General features: G+C 43.3%; 1 protein-coding gene across 1 annotated transcript; it reads left to right on the plus strand.

The window, feature by feature from the left end:
- The first annotated feature begins 1,841 nt into the window (after window positions 1-1,841).
- Window positions 1,842-18,366, plus strand: LOC145338090 (putative G-protein coupled receptor 139). Its single transcript, XM_080182875.1, has 2 exons — window positions 1,842-1,934; window positions 15,790-18,366. The coding sequence occupies exons 1-2, from the start codon at window positions 1,868-1,870 to the stop codon at window positions 16,680-16,682; spliced, it is 960 nt and encodes a 319-aa protein (XP_080039001.1). The 5' UTR covers window positions 1,842-1,867; the 3' UTR covers window positions 16,683-18,366.
- Window positions 18,367-18,926: the final 560 nt, after the last annotated feature.

Here is an 18,926-nt window from a genome sequence, read left to right on the forward strand (position 1 = left end):
TACACCTACACGGAGAGAAGGTGCAGACTCTGCACAGACAGTGACCCTAGCTAGGAATTGAACCGGGGTCCTTGGAGCTGTGAGACAGCAGTGTGAACCACTGCGCTACCATTAGGGTGGCACGGTAGCACAGTGCTTAGCACTGATGCTTCACAGCTCCAGGGACCTGGGTTCAATTCCCAGCTCGGGTCACTGTCTGTGTAGAGTTTGCACATTCTCCTTGTGTCTGTGTGGGTTTCCTCCAGGTGCTCCGGTTTCCTCCCACAGTCCAAAGATGTGCGGGTTAGGTTGATTGGCCACGCTAAGAAATTGCCAGTTGGTGTCCTGAGATGTGCAGGTTAGAGGGATTAGTGGGTAGATATGGGGGTAGGACCTGGGTGGGTTTGTGGCCGGTGCAGACTCGATGGGCAGAATGGCCTCTTTCTGCACTGGTGGGTTTCTATGATGCCACCCCCTGTATATATGTTAACTGCAGACACACTGTTTAAACATTTTTAAAATCGATTTTAAAGGTTATAAACAAATTTACCAGTATATTCTTTGTTTTAAAAGTAAATAACTCACTTCAGTAATCACAGAGAGAAATAACAACATCTTCAAATAATCTGTAAAAAAATTGGAGTCACTGACATTAACACAAACAAAATAAGATTTTGAGATGATGGGCTGAAGGCATTAACCAAGGCAACATCACAAAATCGATAAAAAAGAAATAAAAACCTGTGGCCCTTAAGCTTATGATGCAAAACATCAAGGTTGTACTTCATTAGCACATGTTCCTCATCCTGAACACACGAGAAAAGGACATCTCAGAAGATGATTTTTATCTGAACGAGACCCAAAAGAAACATGCTCGAATATAAAGTGTGTTCCAGAAGTAATTAACAGCTCCCGGGGTCAGTCTGGGGTCAAATTGCATCAATAAATCATCATCACTCTCACCGTATCAATGATAAACTGGCCATACCCACCAACAATGATCACACGTCCCTTAGACCAACTGGGAATTAGCCTCACATCATTCCCACCAATACAAGTGCAATGACATCATTGTGCGTTGGGCCTTGGAATCTGTTCATAAACAGAAATCTTTACCAACCAACTTGCAGGATCCTGCTGTCCAGATAGAATCAGAAATTATGGGGAGAGAATAGAGATTACGCATCAACCTACACTCAAATCTGAAGCAGAAAACAATAGCCATCGCGTGCTTGTCATTGATAAGTATTCATCTACAACTCAAGTTTCCTGAGTCACTTCACCCAACTGTCTCCTGGTGGACACACGGTTAAAACATCAAATGAACATGAATCGAACTTACGTCCCAAAATTTCCTAAAGCATACAAACGACAATGTTAACTATAAACGCTGTATTATGTGTTCGATTAGTTGGTGTTGTTTTCCACTTCTGAGGGGCTGAGTTAATGTCAAGACTAGATTTGGGACTTTATTCCTTTCACGTGGCCTATCATTTACACAGCTCTATTCTTTTGAAATGCTGCTTGAGTTTAAGGGACTGCCACTATTTGAGGTCCAATATTAGAGGGAGAGGCTGTAACAGTGACAGAGGCATTTCACTAATAACCCACTTCAATCATTCACAAAATACAATTTCCAACTTTATTGGTCAAAGTGTTTGGCACACAGGTTTTTGGAACTTCTCCAGTGATTCTCAGAAAGAAATATATTCTGTCACAACAACAGCCTCCAAATGCCATAATTTCTGTGCCAATACACAGAAAAACAAGTTCTGTGATGTTGCAAGACAAATACCCTAGAGGCATTCCCATGGTCTATAAATTAAGGGTTTGGGGAATGTAGCAGCTCGGAGTGAGATAACTTCAGCATCGATCATTTCAATGGAAAATGCTTCAAACATATATCAGCATTGCTAGGATATTCTACCCAGTCCTTGCTGCCGTTGCTATTCCTGGTAAGTGACTAAAATTACTAAGCTTGTGTGAATCTGTGAATCAGTGCCTTCTGGTTATACTCTGTGACCGATCTTGCAGGTCACTGATGTACAAGCAGCTGAAATGTGACATGAATCCATTGTCCTGAATTGAATTACCTTTGTTCTTTCAACGCCTCAGCTAAAAATAAACCTCTGCTTATTGACGCTGTGATTTATCAATATATCTTCTATGGTGGAATATTGATTCATGTGGAAGCATAAATTAGTCCAGGGTAGAATCGTACTGAATGTGTGCGTCACTAACCAGAATGGAATCCCCGATCCCAGGGAATATCTATTGCTGTGAATATTTTTCAGAGAAAAACTTACTGACTGTGGATCATGAACTGGAATCAAATAAACCAGTTCTATTCCCTTTCCCTTCTTACCTACTTCCCTATTCCATTCCTTTCTTGACAGAAGCTAAAAGGCGGTTGTAGAGAGTTGTTTTTCAAACTGGAAGCCTGTGACCAGTGATGTGTAAGAAGTCTGACAACACCAGGTTTAAGTCCAGTTTTAAATAAACAAAACTATTTATTTGGTAATAGACTCACAAGCTTTCGGGGTTTGCCCCTTTGTCAGGTGAATGGAGAGTTCTGGCCTCAGACAGAGCATATAAAGCACAGACAGTTTACAGATTACTGATTAGAATGCGAATCCTTACACCTAACCTGCTGTTCAAGTCTTAAGGTGGCCGACAATGTGAGTGGAAGGAGCACTGATCACAGGTTAAAGAGATGTGTATTGTCTCCAGACAGCACAGTAAGTGAGGTTTTGCAAACCCAGGCAAGTCACGGGGGTTACAGATAGTGCGACATGAACCCAAGATCCCTGTTGAGACCGTCCTCATGTGTGCGGAACTTGGCTATCAGTCTCTGTTCAGCGACTCTGCGCTGTCGTGTGTCGTGAAGGCCGCCTTGGAGAATGCTTACCCGAAGGTCAGAGGCTGAATGCCCATGACCACTGAAGTGTTCGCCAACAGGAAGGGAACAGTCTTGCCTGGTGGTGCGCCTCAGGGATCAGTGCTGGGTCCACTGTTATTTGTCACTTGTATTAATGATTTGGATGAGAACATAAGAGGCACGGTTAGTAAATTTGCAGATGACACAAAGATTGGTGGCATAGTGGAAAGTGAAGAAAGTTATCTAGGATTGCCACGGGATCTTGATCAATTGGGCCAGTGGGCTGACGAATGGCAGATGGAGTTTAATTTAAATAAATGTGAAGTGATGCATTTTGATAGATTGAACCAGGGAAGGACTTACTCAGTTAATGGTAGGGCACTGGGGAGAGTTACAGAACAAAGAGATCTAGGGGTATATGTTCATAACTCCTTGAAAGTGGAGTCATAGGTGGACAGAGTGGTGAAGAAGGCATTCAGCATGCTTGGTTTCATCGGTCAGAACATTGAATACAGGAGTTGGGACATCTTGTTGAAGTTGTACAAGACATTGGTAAGGCCGCACTTGGAATAGTGTGTACAGTTCTGGAAACCCAATTATAGAAAACTAGAAAGAGTGCAGAATGTTACCAGGACTTGAGTTATAAGGAGAGGCTGGAGAGACTGGGACTTTTTTCTCTGCAGTGTAGAAGGCTGAGGAATGATCTTATAGAGATCTATACAATAATGAGGGGCACAGATCATTTAAATAGTCAATATCTTTTCCCAAAGGTAAGAGAGGCTAAAACTAGAGGGTGTAGGTTTAAGGTGAGAGGGGAGAGATACAAAAGTGTCCAGAGGAGCAATTTGTTCACACAGAGGGTGGTGAGTGTCTGGAACAAGCTGCCAGAGGTAGTAGGAGAGGAGGGTACAATTTTGTCTTTTAAGAAACATTTAGACAGTTCCATGGGTACAATGAATAGTGAGGGATATGGGCCAAATGCAGGCAATTGGGATTAGCGTAGGGGTTTGAAAAAAAGGGATGGCATAGACAAGTTGGGCAGAAGGGCCTGTTTCTATGCTGTAAACCTCAATGACTCTATTTGAAAATAATGATTTCTGATGGGGTGGAGGGGTGGAGTGAGCACTTACTTACTCCATTCCTTACAGGTGCCTGTGTTTTAGTAATGTACTAGGTTGGAAGTACAGAGAGTTTTACTGTCACTTTTAATGTGTTAACAAAATAAAATTCCTCGATACTTGTATATTTTCTATTGAGTTTTTGTTACGATGGGAGTTGTTATGCTACCTTTGCGTAGGTTATATTTTTAATTCATTTGCAATTCACCTGTTTCATTTGTTAGTTTTATGGCACTTTAATCATATAGTCATATGGTTTTTAATCAAAGATAAAGTCCCTTCAGCCTGTGCCTGCAATCAGACACCTATCTATTCTTATCCCATTTTCCAGCAGTTGGTCCATTACCTTGTTTGCTATGGCACCCCCAGTGCTTATCTAAATGCTTCTTTAACATCGGCAGGTTTCCTGCATCTCTCACCCTTTGGGGCAGTGAGTTCCAGGTTCCCACCACAATCTGTGTGAAAAATGCTTTTCTTTAATACCAAATAAATCTTAGGCTCCTTACCTAAATTCTGTGTCCACTGGTTATTGACACCTCCACGAAGAGGGAAAGTTCCTTCCTATCTACCCAACCTAGATTCCTCATAATTTTGTACACATGAATGGAGTTCCCCTTCAGACTTCGCTACTGGAAGGAAAACAACCCAGCCCATACAGGTGCACTCCGTAGTTAACAGGCTTGCCCGAGGCAACATCCTGATGAATCTCTTTTGCACTCCCTCGTGCAGTTATATCCTGTCAATAGTGTTGTGAACAGAAATCTACACAGTATTCCAGCTCTGGCCAAGCAAGTGTTTTTGTGGGTCTATCATAACTTCACCGCTCTTATACCTAATGTCTCTCCTAAAAAAAAGCAACGATCAAATCTGCCTTCTTAATCATGTTATCTACCTGTCGTGCTGCCTTCAGGGATGTTTGCACATGCACCACAAGGTCCCCCAGCCCCCTGTGCATCCAAGCATCCTACCATTCTCTCACCAACTTTTACAGATGCACCATAGAAAGCATTCTTTCTGGGTTCCTGCTCTGCCCAAGACCGCAAGGAACTACAAAAGGTCATGAGTGTAGCCCAGTCCATCACGCAAACCAGCCTCCCATCCATTGACTCTGTCTATACTTCCCACTGCCTTGGCAAAGCAGCCAGGATAATTAAGGACCCCACGCACCCCGGACATTCTCTCTTCCACCTTCTTCCATCAGGAAAAAGATACAAAACTCTGAGGTCACGTACCAGTCGACTCAAGAACAGCTTCTTCCCTGCTGCTGTCAGACTTTTGAATGAACCTACCTTGCATTAAGTTGATCTTTCTCTTCACCCTAGCAATGACTGTAACACTACATTCTGCACTCCCTCATTTCCTTCTCTATGAACGGTTTTGTTTTGTCTGTATAACACACAAGAAGCAATACTTTTCACTGTATATTAATACATGTGACAATAATAAATCAAATCAAAATCAAATCATTCACCACATTCCCTTGCCTTCTTAGTCTTCCAAAAATGCAGCACCTAATTTTTAAAGTTATATTTCATTCGCCACTGCACTGCCCATCTGGAAAACCCATCTATATTGTCCTCTAATATAAGGATTTCCTCCTTGCTATTGTCCACACCAACAACTTTCGTGTCATCCGTGATACTGGACACAGGCTTCCAGGCACAAAACAATTTTCCATGAAAAACCTCCGCCTTCTGCCACCAACCCAATATTTTGCATCCAATTTTTCGAATTACCATGTGTCACAAGAGTTCTTACCTCCCAGATCAAACTCCCATGTTAGAGCTTATCAAAAGTCTCACTGAAACCCATGTAGACTGCATCAACCACATTGTCCTCATCATAAGAACATAAGAAATAGGAGCAGGAGTAAGTCATCTAGCCCTTCGAGTCTGCCCCGCCATTGAATAAGATCATAGCTGATCTGAAGTGGATCAGTTCCACTTTCCTGCTTTTTCCCCATAACCCTTAATTCCCTTGTCTGTCAAAAACCTATCTATCCGTGACTTAAATATATTAAGCGAGGTAGCCTCCACCACTTCAACGGGCAGAGAATTCCAGAGATTCACCACCCTTTGAGTGAAGAAGTTCCTCCTCAACTCCGTTCTAAACTGCTCCCCCCCACCCCCCGTATCTTGAGGCTGTGCCCTCTAGTCCTGCTGTCCTTTCTAAGTGGGAAGAATCTCTCTACCTCTACCCTATCCATCCCCTTCATTATCTTATACGTCTCTATAAGATCCCCCCTCATCCTTCTAAACTCCAACGAGTACAGACCCAGTCTATTTAGTCTCTCTTCATAGTCCAACCCCCTCATCTCTGGTATCAGCCCAGTGAACCTCCTCTGCACTCCCTCCAAGGCCAAAATATCCTTGCACAAGTGTGGCGACCAAAACTGCACACAGTACTCCAGCTGTGGCCTCACCAGCACCCTGTACAGTTGCAGCAAGACCTCCCTACTTTTATATTCTATCCCCCTCGCTATAAAGGCCAGCATCCCATTCACCTTCTTGATCACCTGCTGCACCTGCAGACTGGGTTTTTGCGACTCGTGCACAAGGACCCCCAGGTCCCTCTGCACTGTAGCATGCTGCAGCTTTTCGCCCTTTAAATAGTAATCCCTTCTACTATTATTCCTGCCAAAGTGGATAACCTCACACTTGCTAACATTGTACTCCATCTGCCAGGTCCTCGCCCACTCGCTCAGCCTATCCAGATCCCTCTGCAGACTTTCCACACCCTCCGCACAATTTGCTTTTCCACTCATCTTTGTGTCATCAGCAAATTTCCTCACCTTACACTCAGCCCCCTCCTCCAGATCATCGATATAAATGGTAAATAGCTGAGGCCCCAGCACCGATCCCTGGGGCACTCCACTAGTCACCAACCGCCAATCAGAATAGCACCCATTGATACCAACTCTCTGCTTCCTATTAGACAGTCAATCCTCTATCCATGCTAACACCTTACCCCGAACTCCATGCCCCCTAACCTTCTGTAACAACCTTTTGTGCGGCACCTTATCAAACGCTTTTTGAAAATCTAAAAACAACACATCCACCGGTTCCCCTCTGTCTACCGCACTGAGGAACCTCCTCGAAAAATTCAATCAAGTTCACAGACATTGTCTCCCCTTGACAAAGCCATGCTGAGTATCATTGATTAATCCTTGCCTCTCCAAGCAGAGATTAATTCTACCCCTGAAGATGTTAGTCTTTCTGGTCTGTAATTTCCTCTTTTTCCCTACTTTGATAACTGCTCTCCAGCAATCTGGCACCACCCATACCGCAGGAAATGGTGTGAAAATTAGTGTCAGAACACCTGCAACCTCCTGTCTTGTCTCACATTGCAGCCTAGGATACAACTCATCTTCAGCAGGGGATCCATCAGCTCTGCCACCCTCTTCATGCTAACCTGTTTGTTTAAAACAGTGCCTCTCCCCGATTTTTAAACCTACGTTCTCTTGCTCCATATTGAACATGGTTGCAGAGATCACACTTAATATCTCTCCTTTATCTTTCAGTTCAACACACAGGTTGCCTCTTGTTTTGATTTGTCCCTGGTTACCTGCTAGCCCTTATTGTACTCGTAGAACACCTTCGGATTTTCTATTATTTTGGCCACCAGTTTTTTTTCTATTCCCTCTTCTCTCCGCTAATTCATTTTTACCTTTCCCCGCCCATTACATTTCTATACTCTTCCAGGACTTCATAAGACTATAAGATTTAGGAGCAGAATTAGGCCATTCTGCCCATTGAGCCTCCTCCACCGTTCAATCATGTTTGATGTGATTCTCATCCCCATTCTCCTGCCTTCTCCCCATAGCCTTTGATCCCCTTATTGATCAAGAACCTCTCTATCTCTATTTTAAATACACTCAGTGACCTTTCTTCCACAGCCTTCTGTGGTTATAAGTTCCACAGATTCATCACCCTCTGGTTGAAGAAATTCCTCCTCATCTCAATTTTAAAGGCTTGCCCCTTCACTCTGTGTCCTTCAGTTCGAGTCTCTCCCACTTGTGGAAATTTCCTCTCCATGTCCACTCTGTTTAGGCCTCTCAGTATTCTGTAAGTTTCAATTCGATCCCCCCTCATCCTTCTAAACTCCATTGAGTATAGAACTCAGACTCATCAATTGCTGCTCACATAACAAACTCTTCATTCCTCAGATCATTCTTTTGAACTCCTCTGGAACCTCCCCAAAGCCAACACATCCTTCCTTTGGTTTGGGGCCCAAAACTACCCACATTATTCCAAATGAGGTCTGACCAGAGCCTTACACAGCCTCAGCAGTGTATCTGTGCTCCTGTATTCTAATCCTCCAACTAAAGCTGCATGTTAATCTTAAGAGACTCCGGCACCAGAACTCCCAAGACCTTTTGTGCTTCATAATTCCAAAGCCTTTCTCCATTATCTTTTAGTCTTTCTACCAAATGCATAACCTCATAGTTTCCCACGTTGTATTCCATCTGCCACTTTTTTATCCCGATGTGTTAGACATAACCTCCTTTTGATGAAGCTGTGCTGACTCAGCCCTATTTTACCATGCATTTCCAAGTTCTCCACAATTTCATTCTTAATAATGAATTCCAAGATCTTACCCAAGACCGAGGTCAGGCTAACAGACCCATTATTTCCAATCTTCTGCCTCCTTCCCATCTTAAAAAGCCTTCCTGACTCCAGTGATTCCTGAAAGATCACCACCAATGCCCCCACGATCTCCGCAGCTATGTCCTTCAGAACCCTGAGGTGCAGTCCATCCAGGCCGGGTAATTTATCCACCTTTTGACCTTTCAGCTTCCCTAGCACCTTCTCCTTAGTGATGGCCACTATATTTCCCTCTGCCCCTTGATTCTCTTGAAGTTCTGTCATGTTATTGGTGTCTCCCACTGTGAAGACTGATCCAAAGTACTCATTCAGTTCCTCTGGCATTTCTTTATCGTCCAATTACTGCTTTTCTAACCTCATTTTCCAGTGGTCCAATGTCCATTCTTGCCACTCTTGCCTTTTGTATATCTGAAAAATTCTTGCAATCTTCTTTTATGCTATTAGCTTACCCACATATTTCATTGTCTCCATCCTTTTTTTTTGATTGTTGTCTCATTGCTTTTGGAGGTTTCTCAATCCTCTGCCTTCCCACTATTCCATGCATGATGGCCCACTCTTTCCTTTGCTTTTCTGCTATCCCAACTCCCTTGTCAGCCATGATTGCCTCGTCCTCCCCATAACATGTTTCCTCTTCCTTGGAATGTATTTATGTTGTGCCTTCTAATTTATCCTCAAAAATGCATGTCACTGTTATTCTGCTAGGCTCTTTTTCCAATCAAATCTGACCAACTTATGGCCTTGTAGTTTCCTTTACTCAATTGTAGTGTCCTCATATCCGAGTCCAGCGTCACTCTCTCTCAAACTGTAAGTTGAATTCTATCAAATTGTGATCACTGCCCCAGAGGGGTTCTTTCACCTTAAGTTCCCTGATCAAGTCTGCCTCATTACACATCACCAAACCCAGCAGTGCCTGTCCCCAACTGGGCTCTAACACAAGCTGCTCCAAAAAAAACCACCCCGTAGACATTCCACAAATTATTTATCTTGGGGTCTGCTACCAACCTGATTTTCCCAGTCCACCTGTATATATAAATCCCCCGTGATGACTGTGTGACATTGTCATTCTTACATGCTTTTCCTATCCCCTGATTTATTTTCTATTTGACATCCTGACTATTGCTAGGGGGGCTTGTACAATACTCCCATCAGGGCCTTTCACCTTTTGCAATTCCTCAACTCTACCCACACAGATTCATTTATTTTGAGCCCCTTCTATCTGCCGTAAACCTCCTTTTTAATACATCCAATCCTCTATATTTCTTGCCCTCCAGAGTTCTCTGGAATTTTTGATCCAATCCTTCAGCTTTACAGGAATATTTTTGTTTTGAATGACTGTTATGCTCAAATGTAGACTTTCCAATGAGTGGCTTCTCCAAGGACACATTGGCAGGTCCTGTTGAATTGTGTTAAAATCAGAGTTTCCCCCAATTCAGAATCCTTTTTTTTCACAAAATGAGCTGGGAGTTCATAAAGAGAATGAGATGAGACAACACAAGATAGAAAACTGCACAATGTAGAATGAGCACGAGATCAGAGCTGGGGGATTGAATACAGTATGAGTGAAGCAACGATCAGGAGATTGAAAAGAGTCGGAATAGAGAAACAGTTGGGAGATTGAAAGCAGTGCAACATTGCAGTGAAACTTCTGAGTGTCACTTGGAGCTTGTTACCCCTGAGTTAAGGTCAAGATTCAAGTGACGTGGGACAAGTGGAAACAGCTGATTGGGTGAGTATTTATTAAGTATTCATTACTTTGATCACATATGGTTTGGAAGATCTTTATTTTGTGGTTTAGCGGTTACAAAGGATATATCCTGTATTAGCAAGAACCATGGAACAAGAATAAAGAAAATTCCAGCACAGGAACAGACCCGTCGGCCCTCCAAGCCTGCACCGACCATGCCGCTGACTGAATTAAAACCCTCTATCTTTTTGGGGAGCAGATCCCTCTATTCCCATCCTGTTCATGTATTTGTCAAGTATTCGCCTCCGCAACCTCCCCCAGCAAAGAATTCCAGGCACCCACCCCTCTCTGTGTAAAAAAGGGTGGCACAGTAGCACAGTGGGTTAGCACTGTTGTTTCACAGCTCCAGGGACCTGGGTTTGATTCCCTGCTCGGGTCACTGTCTGTGTGGAGTTTGCACATTCTCCTCATGTCTGAGTGGGTTTCCTCCGGGTGTTCCAGTTTCCTCCCACAGTCCAAAGATGTGCAGGTTAGGTTGATTGGCTAAAATTGCCCCTTAGTGTCCCGAGGTGCGTAGGTTAGAGGGATTAGTGGGTAAATATATGTAGGGATATGGGAGTAAGGCCTGGGTGGGATTGTGGTCGATGCAGACTCGATGGGCCGAATGGTCTCTTTCTATACTGCAGTGTTTCTATTTTTAAATCTGACTCGTACATCTCCTTCAAACCTTGTCCCTCACACCTTAAACCTGTGCCCCTGAGTAATTGCCTCTTCCACCCTGGGAAAAAGCTTCTGACCATCCACTCTATCCATACCTCTCATAATCTGTCAGGTCTCCCCTCAACCTCCGTCGTTCCAGTCAGAAGAAACCAAATTTCTTCAATGTGTCCTCATACCTAATGCCCTCCATGCCTGGTAAATCTTTTCTACACCCTCTCCAAAGCTTCCACATCCTTCTGGTAGTGTGGTGACCAGGATTGAACTCTATATTCCAAATGCGGCCTCACTAAGGTTCTATAAAGCTGCAACATGACTTGCCAATTTTTAAACTCAGTGCCCCGGCCGATGAAGGCAAGCATGCCGTATGCCTTCTTGACTACCTTCTCCACCTGCATTGCCACTTTCAGTGACCTGTGTACCTGTACACCCAGATCCCTCTGCCTATCAAGACTCTTAAGGGTTCTGCCATTTATTGTATATTTCCGCTCTGTGTTAGACCTTCCAAAATACATTACCTCATATTTCTCCAGATTAAACTCCATCTGCCACCTCTCCGCCCAAGTCTCCAACTGATCTCTATCCTGCTGTATCCTCTGATGGTCCTCATCGCTATCCACAAATCCACCAACCTTTGTGTTGTTGGCAAACTTACTAATCAATCCAGTTTCATTTTCCTTCAAATCATTTATATATATTACAAGCAGCAAAGGTCCCAGCACTGATCCCTGAGCAACGCCACTTGTCACAGCCCTCCATTCAGAAACACACCCTTCCACTGCTGCCCTCTGTCTTCTTTGACCGAACCAGTTTTGTGTCCACCTTACCAGCTCACCTCTGATCCCACTGCGACTTCACCTTCTGCACCAGTCTGCCATGAGGGACCTTGTCAAAGGCCTTACTGAAGTCCATGTAGACAACATCCACTGCCCTACCCTCATCAATCATCTTCGTCACTCCCTCAAAAAACTCGATGAACTTCATGAGACACAACCTCCCGTTCACAAAACCATGTTGCCTCTCACTAACAAGACAACTTATTTCCAAGTGGGAATAAATCCTGTCTCAAAGAATCCTCTCCAATAATTTCCCTACCACTGATGTAAGGCTCACTGGCCTGTAATTACTTGGGTTATTTTTGCTACCATTATTAAACAAAGGAACAACATTGGCTATTCTCCAATCCTCTGGGACCTCCCTGTAGCCAGTGAGGATACAAAGATTTCTCTCAAGGCCCCAACAATTTCCTCTCTTGCCTCCCTCAGTATTCTGTGGTATATCCCATCAGGCCCTGGAGACTTGCCTATGTTAATGTTTCTCAAGAATTCCAATACCTCCTCCTTTTTGATCTCAACATGACTCAAACTATCTACACATCCTTTCCCAGACTCATCATCCATCAAGTCCTTCTCTTTGGTGAATACTGATGCAAAGAACTCATTTAATACCTCGCCCATTTCCTCTGGCTCCACGCATAGATTCATAGAATATAGAACAGTACAGCACAGTACAGGCCCTTTGACCCTCAATGTTGTGCCGAGTTTTGTCCAAACCCAAGATCAAGCTGTCCCACTCCCTGTAATTCTGGAGTGCTCCATGTGCCTATCCAAGAACCGCTTGAAAGTTCCTAAAGTGTCCGACTCCACTATCACAGCAGGCAGTGCATCCCACACCCCAACCACTCCCTAAGTGAAGAACCTACCTCGGACATCCCTCCTATATCTCCTACCATGAACCTTATAGTTATGCCCCTAGTAACAGCTACATTCACCCGAGGAAATAATCTCTGCATGTCCACTCTATCAATCCCTCTCATCATCTTATAAACCCTCTATTAAGTCACCTCTCATCCTCCTCCACTCCAAAGAGAAAAGCCCCAGCTCCCTCAACCTTTCCTCATAAAACCTACCCTCCAAACCAGGCAGCATCCTGGTAAATCTCCTCTGCACTCTCTCCAATGCTTCCACATCCTCCTTATAGTGAGGTGACCAGAACTGAACACAATATTCCAAATCTGGTCTCACCAAGGTCCTGTATAGTTGCAGCATAACCCCACAGCTCTTAAACTCAAACCCCCTGTTAATAAACACTAACACACTATAAAGCCTTCTTTACGGCTCTAACCACTTGACTGGGCAACCTTCAGAGATCTGTGGATATGAACCCCAAGATTTCTTGGTTCCTCCACATTCCTCAGAACCCTGCCATTGACCCTGTAATCTGCATTCAAGTTTGTCCTACCAAAATGAATCACTTCACACTTATCAGGGTTAAACTCCATCTGCCACTTTTCGGCCCAGCTCTGCCTCCTATCAATGTCTCTTTGCAGCCTACAAGAGCCCTCCACTTCATCCACTACTCCACCAATCTTGGTGTCATCAGCAAATTTACTAACCCACCCTTCAGCCCCCTCTTCCAAGTCATTGATAAAAATCACAAATAGCAGAGGACCCAGCACTGATCCCTGTGGTACACCGCTGGCAACAGGTCTCCAGTCTGAAAATTTGCCCTCCACCACCACCCCCTGTTTTCTATGATACAACCAGTTAGTTATCCAATTGGCCAAATTTCCTTCTATCTCACACCTCCTTATCTTCTTCATGGGCTTACCATGGGGAACCGTATCAAATACCTCACTAAAATTTCCTCCCTTGTCCTTGAGTGGGCCAACCCTCTCCCTGGCTACCTTCTTGCTCTTTACATGTGTATTAAAAGTCTTGGGATTTTCCTTAATCCTGCTGGCCAATGCTTCTTCGTGACCCCTTTTAGCCCTCCCTACTCCTTGCTTAAGTTTCTTTTTACTTTCCTTGTATTTCACGTTTGCTTTGTGTGTTCCCAATGCCCTAGCTTTGACAAACACTTCCTTTCTCTCTTTGACTAGGCTCACAATATCTCTCGTTATCCAAGGCTCCCAAAACTTGCCATACTTATCCTTCATCCTTACAGGAATGTGCCAGTCCTGAATCCCTATCAACTGACACTTCAAAGCCTCCCACATGCCAGATGTTGATTTGCCGTCAAATATCTGACCCCAATCTTCATTGTTCACTTCCTGCCTAATATTGTTGTAATTAGCCTTCCCCCAGTTTAGCACCTTCACTTGAGGACTGCATTTATCTTTATCCATCAGCACCTTAAAGCTTACTGAATTGTGGTCACTGTTCCCGAACTGCTCCCCTTCTGAGACATTGACCAACTGGCCAGGCTCATTCCCCAATACCAGGTCCAGTATGGCCCCTTTCCTAGTTGGACTATCTACATATTTTTTCAAGAAGCCCTCCTGGATGCTCCTTACAAACTCCGCCCGATCCATGCCCCCCAGCACTAAGTGAGTCCCAGTCAATATAATGGAAGTTAAAATCTCTCGCCACAACAATTCTGTTACTTTTGCACCTTGTCAAAATCTGCCTACATACCTGTTTCTCTATCTCCCACTGGCAGTTGGGTGGACTATAGTAAACCCCCAACATTGTGACTACACCTTTCCAATCCTGAGCTTTCCCCATATTGCTGCACTGTATGAGACCTCCGAGGTGTCCTCCCGGATTACAGCTGTGATATTCTCCTTAACCAGTAATGCAACTCCCCCACCTCTTTTACATCCCCCCCCCCCATCCTGCCTGAAACATCTGTATCCTGGAATGTTAAACTGCCAATCCTGTCCTTCCTTTAACCAAGTCTCTGTAATAGCAACAACGTCAGAGTTCCTAGTATTAATCCAAGCTCTAAGTTCATCTCCCTTACTTGTTACACTTCTGACATTGTAGAAGGGTCTTAGAATAATTGATGTTCAAATATGAGACGTATCTTCCAAAATATTTCCTTTAAAAGGTTACATCATGGCAGGAGAGCTCAAAGCTCCTGATCCTCCTGCTATATGTGGGAAGCTGGGAACATTCCCACTGCATTGTTGGATCTGAATTGTGCCCAGATTCAGCACTCAGAATGAAAATGGTAAAATCAGGCCCTTCATGTCTCTATTTTGATAGCAGCCTCACAAATCATCTTCACTAAAACAGTCTCACATGGGCATCCTTTAATTGATAAAAGAGGGCTGTCAAAAGCCAATAGTATTTGATGTTCTTGTCTGTGAAATTAACTGAATCTCTAAGGGATGTGGTCAACTCATCTTGTCTTCAGGATATTTCCCGATTACAGCCCTGATAAGTTTTGTTTATTGCCAACATAATGAAACACATATATATACATTGTTTATCAATTCAATGGCTGAGCTTTCTATCTCTACCTACAAATTCAAGGGCTATCATTATGTTACCATTAATTCTTGTCAGTTCCCACTCAGTCCCTACCATAACTCTTCTTTTGGCGAAAACATTGATATCTTTCAAACTCTGTTTTGATAAGAAACTGTGAAGGCAGCTTCATTAAAATTCACTCGTGTATCAGTTGTTTCTGATAAGGTGTCTGGTGAGATAATTAAGTGTCCTTTATGGTCTTGTGATTTGAACAGTTGGGGGTTCTAAAAGAATGTAGCTAACATATGGTTGGTATAGAAGGAGCACTCTAACTGTGCATCTGAGTTTCTTTGTTTAATTTCTAAAATGTGTAGAAGATATATATTTCTACATATGGACTAAATAAAGGTGTTATATGTAGCCTCAAAACTACAAAGTATTTAAAACACCTAATTACAATTACTAACAAACTTACTCCCCATTGAGAAAGTGATTAAACAAAGCTGACTAAACAAAAACCCTAGCAGAGTCTGCCAATCTTATAGTAGCCCCTTTCTTTTCTATGTTTCTACGTCAATAATTTCTGGCCACGTTTCTCTTCTGTCTCTTATAGTGAACTTACTGGGAATTGTGATCCTCATCCGGGGGAAGTGTGGACTCTCCGCCTGCATCACTCAATACCTGGTGGCTATGGCCATGGCAGATCTTCTGGTTGTTGTAATGGACATAGTGCTGAACCGGATAAATGGTTACTATTTCCCAGTGTGTTTCTTGGACATCACCCCAGTCTGTAGTGTTAGAACTGTTCTGAGTCGTGCAGCCAGAGACTGTTCCGTCTGGTTCACTGTGGCTTTCTCCTTTGATCGATTTGTGGTTATTTGTTACCAGAAGCTGAAAACAAAATATTGCACAAAGAAAACTGCAGCTGTGGTTCTAGCAACAATCAGCATTTTGTTCTGTGTAAAAAACATCCCCTTCTACTTCACATGGAAACCGAGTACAATGATCATCAATGTCCCATTTTTCTGTGCTATGAAGCCAAATTATTATACTGATCTGCAATGGGTGGTATTTGACTGGCTTGATACAGTTTTAACCCCATTTCTCCCTTTTGTTTTAATTCTGATGCTCAATGTTCTGACAGTCAGACACATTTTAGTAGCCAGTCAAGTCCGTAAGGGACTAAGAGGTCAGAGTAAAGGAGAAAATTGCAGAGACCCAGAGATGGAGAGCAGAAAGAAGTCTGCAATTTTACTCTTCAGCATTTCCGGCAGTTTCATTCTCCTGTGGTCTGTGAATGTTACTGAATTTTTATTTTATAATATTAGAGGATCAGATTACACTGATTCTGAAAATTTATTTCAATATGTAGGATATATGCTGCGCAATCTGAGTTGCTGCACAAACACATTTATTTACATGGTAACTCAGTCCAAGTTCAGAGAACAGGTCAAGAACTTGGTAAAATATCCAGCTGTTTATATAAAAAGAAAACAAATCAACTGAGGGCCACTCATAGGCATATAAGATGAGCAGTGGATTAGGGCGGCACAGTAGCACAGTGGTTAGCACTGCTGTTTCACAGCTCCAGGGGCCTGGGTTTGATTCTTGGCTCGGGTCACTGTCTGTGCAGAGTTTGCACATTCTCCTCGTGTCTGCCTGGGTTTTTTCCAAGTGCTCCGGTTTCCTCCGATAGTCCAAAGATTTGCGGGTTAGGTTGATTAGTCATGCTAAAATTGCCCCTTAATGTCCTGAGATGCATAGGTTATAGGGATTAGCGGGTAAAATATGTAGGGATATGGGGCCTGGGTGGTATTGTTGTCGTTGCAGACTCGATGGGCCGAAGGTTCTCTTTCTACACTGTAGGGTTCTATGATCCTATCACTTCTTCAATCCATCTTCACAACTAAAGTTCCTCATCCATGGAACCATTCTTATGTAACATTTCCATAGACTCTGCAAGGTCTTTCCAAGAGTGCATTGCCCAGAACTGTACACAAAACTCCTGTGAGGAAATGCCAATGTTTTCAACATAACTCAGTGCTCTTGTCCTCTATCACACTTTGAGTTAAGCCAATTGGGCTGTATGCTTAAGGAACTATGCTCACCTGTCCTGCCATTGACAATGACTTATGCACTTATATACCCACATCTCTCTGCTCATGCACCCCCTTAAGAGTTGTACGCTTTACTACATGTCATCTTGCTGCGTTCTTCCTGTCAGAATGAACCACTATACTTTTCTCTGCATTGAACATCATTTGCCGTCTGACTCCTCATTCCAACAGCTTGCCTCTGTCATTTTGAAGCTTTATATTGCATCCCTCATGGTTCACAACACTTCAAATAACAGGGTATGTTGGCCTTCAAAGTGACAGGATTTGTGTACAGAAGCAGGGATGTCTTGTTGCAGTTATACAAGGCTGTAGTGAGGCCATAACTGGAATGATGTGTGCAGTTTTGGTTTACTTACCTGAGGAAGGATCTTCTTGACCTGGAGGGTGTGTGGAGCATGTGTCTGAGACTAATTCTCGGGTTGCTGGGGCTGACGTATGAGGAAAAATTGATTTTCACTAGAGTTTAATAATGAGTTGGGGAGAAAGGGGGACCTGCTAGAAAGGTATAAAATTTTAAATGGTCCAGACAGGATAGATGCATGAAGTATGTTTCCAATGGCCAGGGAGTCTTGAAACAGAGATCACATCTTAAGGATATAGTGTAATCCATTTAAGAACGAAATAAGGAGTAATGTCATAACCTAGAGAATGGTGAGCCTCTAGAATTCGCTACCACCGAAAGAAGTTGAGGCAGGAACATCAAGAAGGTGTTAGATGTAACTCTTAGGGCCAAAGGGCTGAAAGGAGGTGAGGGAGGATCAGGAATAGGTAACTGATTTGGATGATCAGCCGTGTTGATAATGAAAGGTGGAGCAGCCTCGATGGGTCGAATGGCCTTCCCCGTTTTCGACTGCTTGTAGTTTCTATCTCCACTATGAGCAATTCCCCTTTTTCCCTGACAAAAAGCATCTATTAACCTCTAGTGTTGTTTCCTGTTCATCAACCATGTATTTTTCCCTTTTTACTCCGAGATCTAACTTTAGTCAGAGATCTGTTCCACCTCACTGTATTAACGACATTTAAAACTCAATGTACACCAGAATAGCATTATCCTCATCAAATCTTATTTAAAAAGCTTCTACAATTTATTTTCACAGTTTTCTTTTTCAAAAATTACCTTCAATTTGCTTCAGTAACTGATCTTTTCCAATCTACTGATGAACTCTATCCCAAAATATTGATTCTAGAAGGTGACCTACCACCACAGGTTGACCCGGCAGCCTCTGGTAGCAGGGTTTATCTTGACAATCTTTGGTTCAACACGGTTATAAATTGTTAAAGTTTATTTATTAGTCACAAGTAGGCTTACATTAACACTGCAATGAAGTTATTGTGAAAATCCCCTAGTCGCCACATTCTGGCACCTGTTCGGGTTACACTGAGGGAGAATTTAGCATGGCCAATGCACCTAACCAACATGTCTTTGGACTGTGGGAGGAAACCAGAGCACCCAGAGGAAGCCCATGCAGATACGGGGAGAATGTGCAAATTCTACACAGACGGTGACCCAAGTTCTCCAGTCCTCTGGCTGGTGCCATAATTGAAGGAAGACTGAAAAATTATGGCAAGTGTGTCCACAATTTCTACTCACACCCTTCCTTGCATTATTCTCTGATATAACTCATCCATCCCT

This window comes from Carcharhinus amblyrhynchos, unplaced genomic scaffold (genome assembly GCF_965287045.1).
Source record: "Carcharhinus amblyrhynchos unplaced genomic scaffold, sCarAmb.v2.hapA scaffold_93, whole genome shotgun sequence".
Taxonomy (NCBI): domain Eukaryota; kingdom Metazoa; phylum Chordata; class Chondrichthyes; order Carcharhiniformes; family Carcharhinidae; genus Carcharhinus; species Carcharhinus amblyrhynchos.

Coding starts and splice junctions, on each gene's coding strand:
- LOC145338090 (XM_080182875.1), top strand. CDS start 1,868: ATGCTTCAAACATATATCAGCATTGCTAGGATATTCTACCCAGTCCTT. Junction 1,935..15,789: donor TGCTGCCGTTGCTATTCCTG/GTAAGTGACTAA, acceptor TGTCTCTTATAG/TGAACTTACTGGGAATTGTG.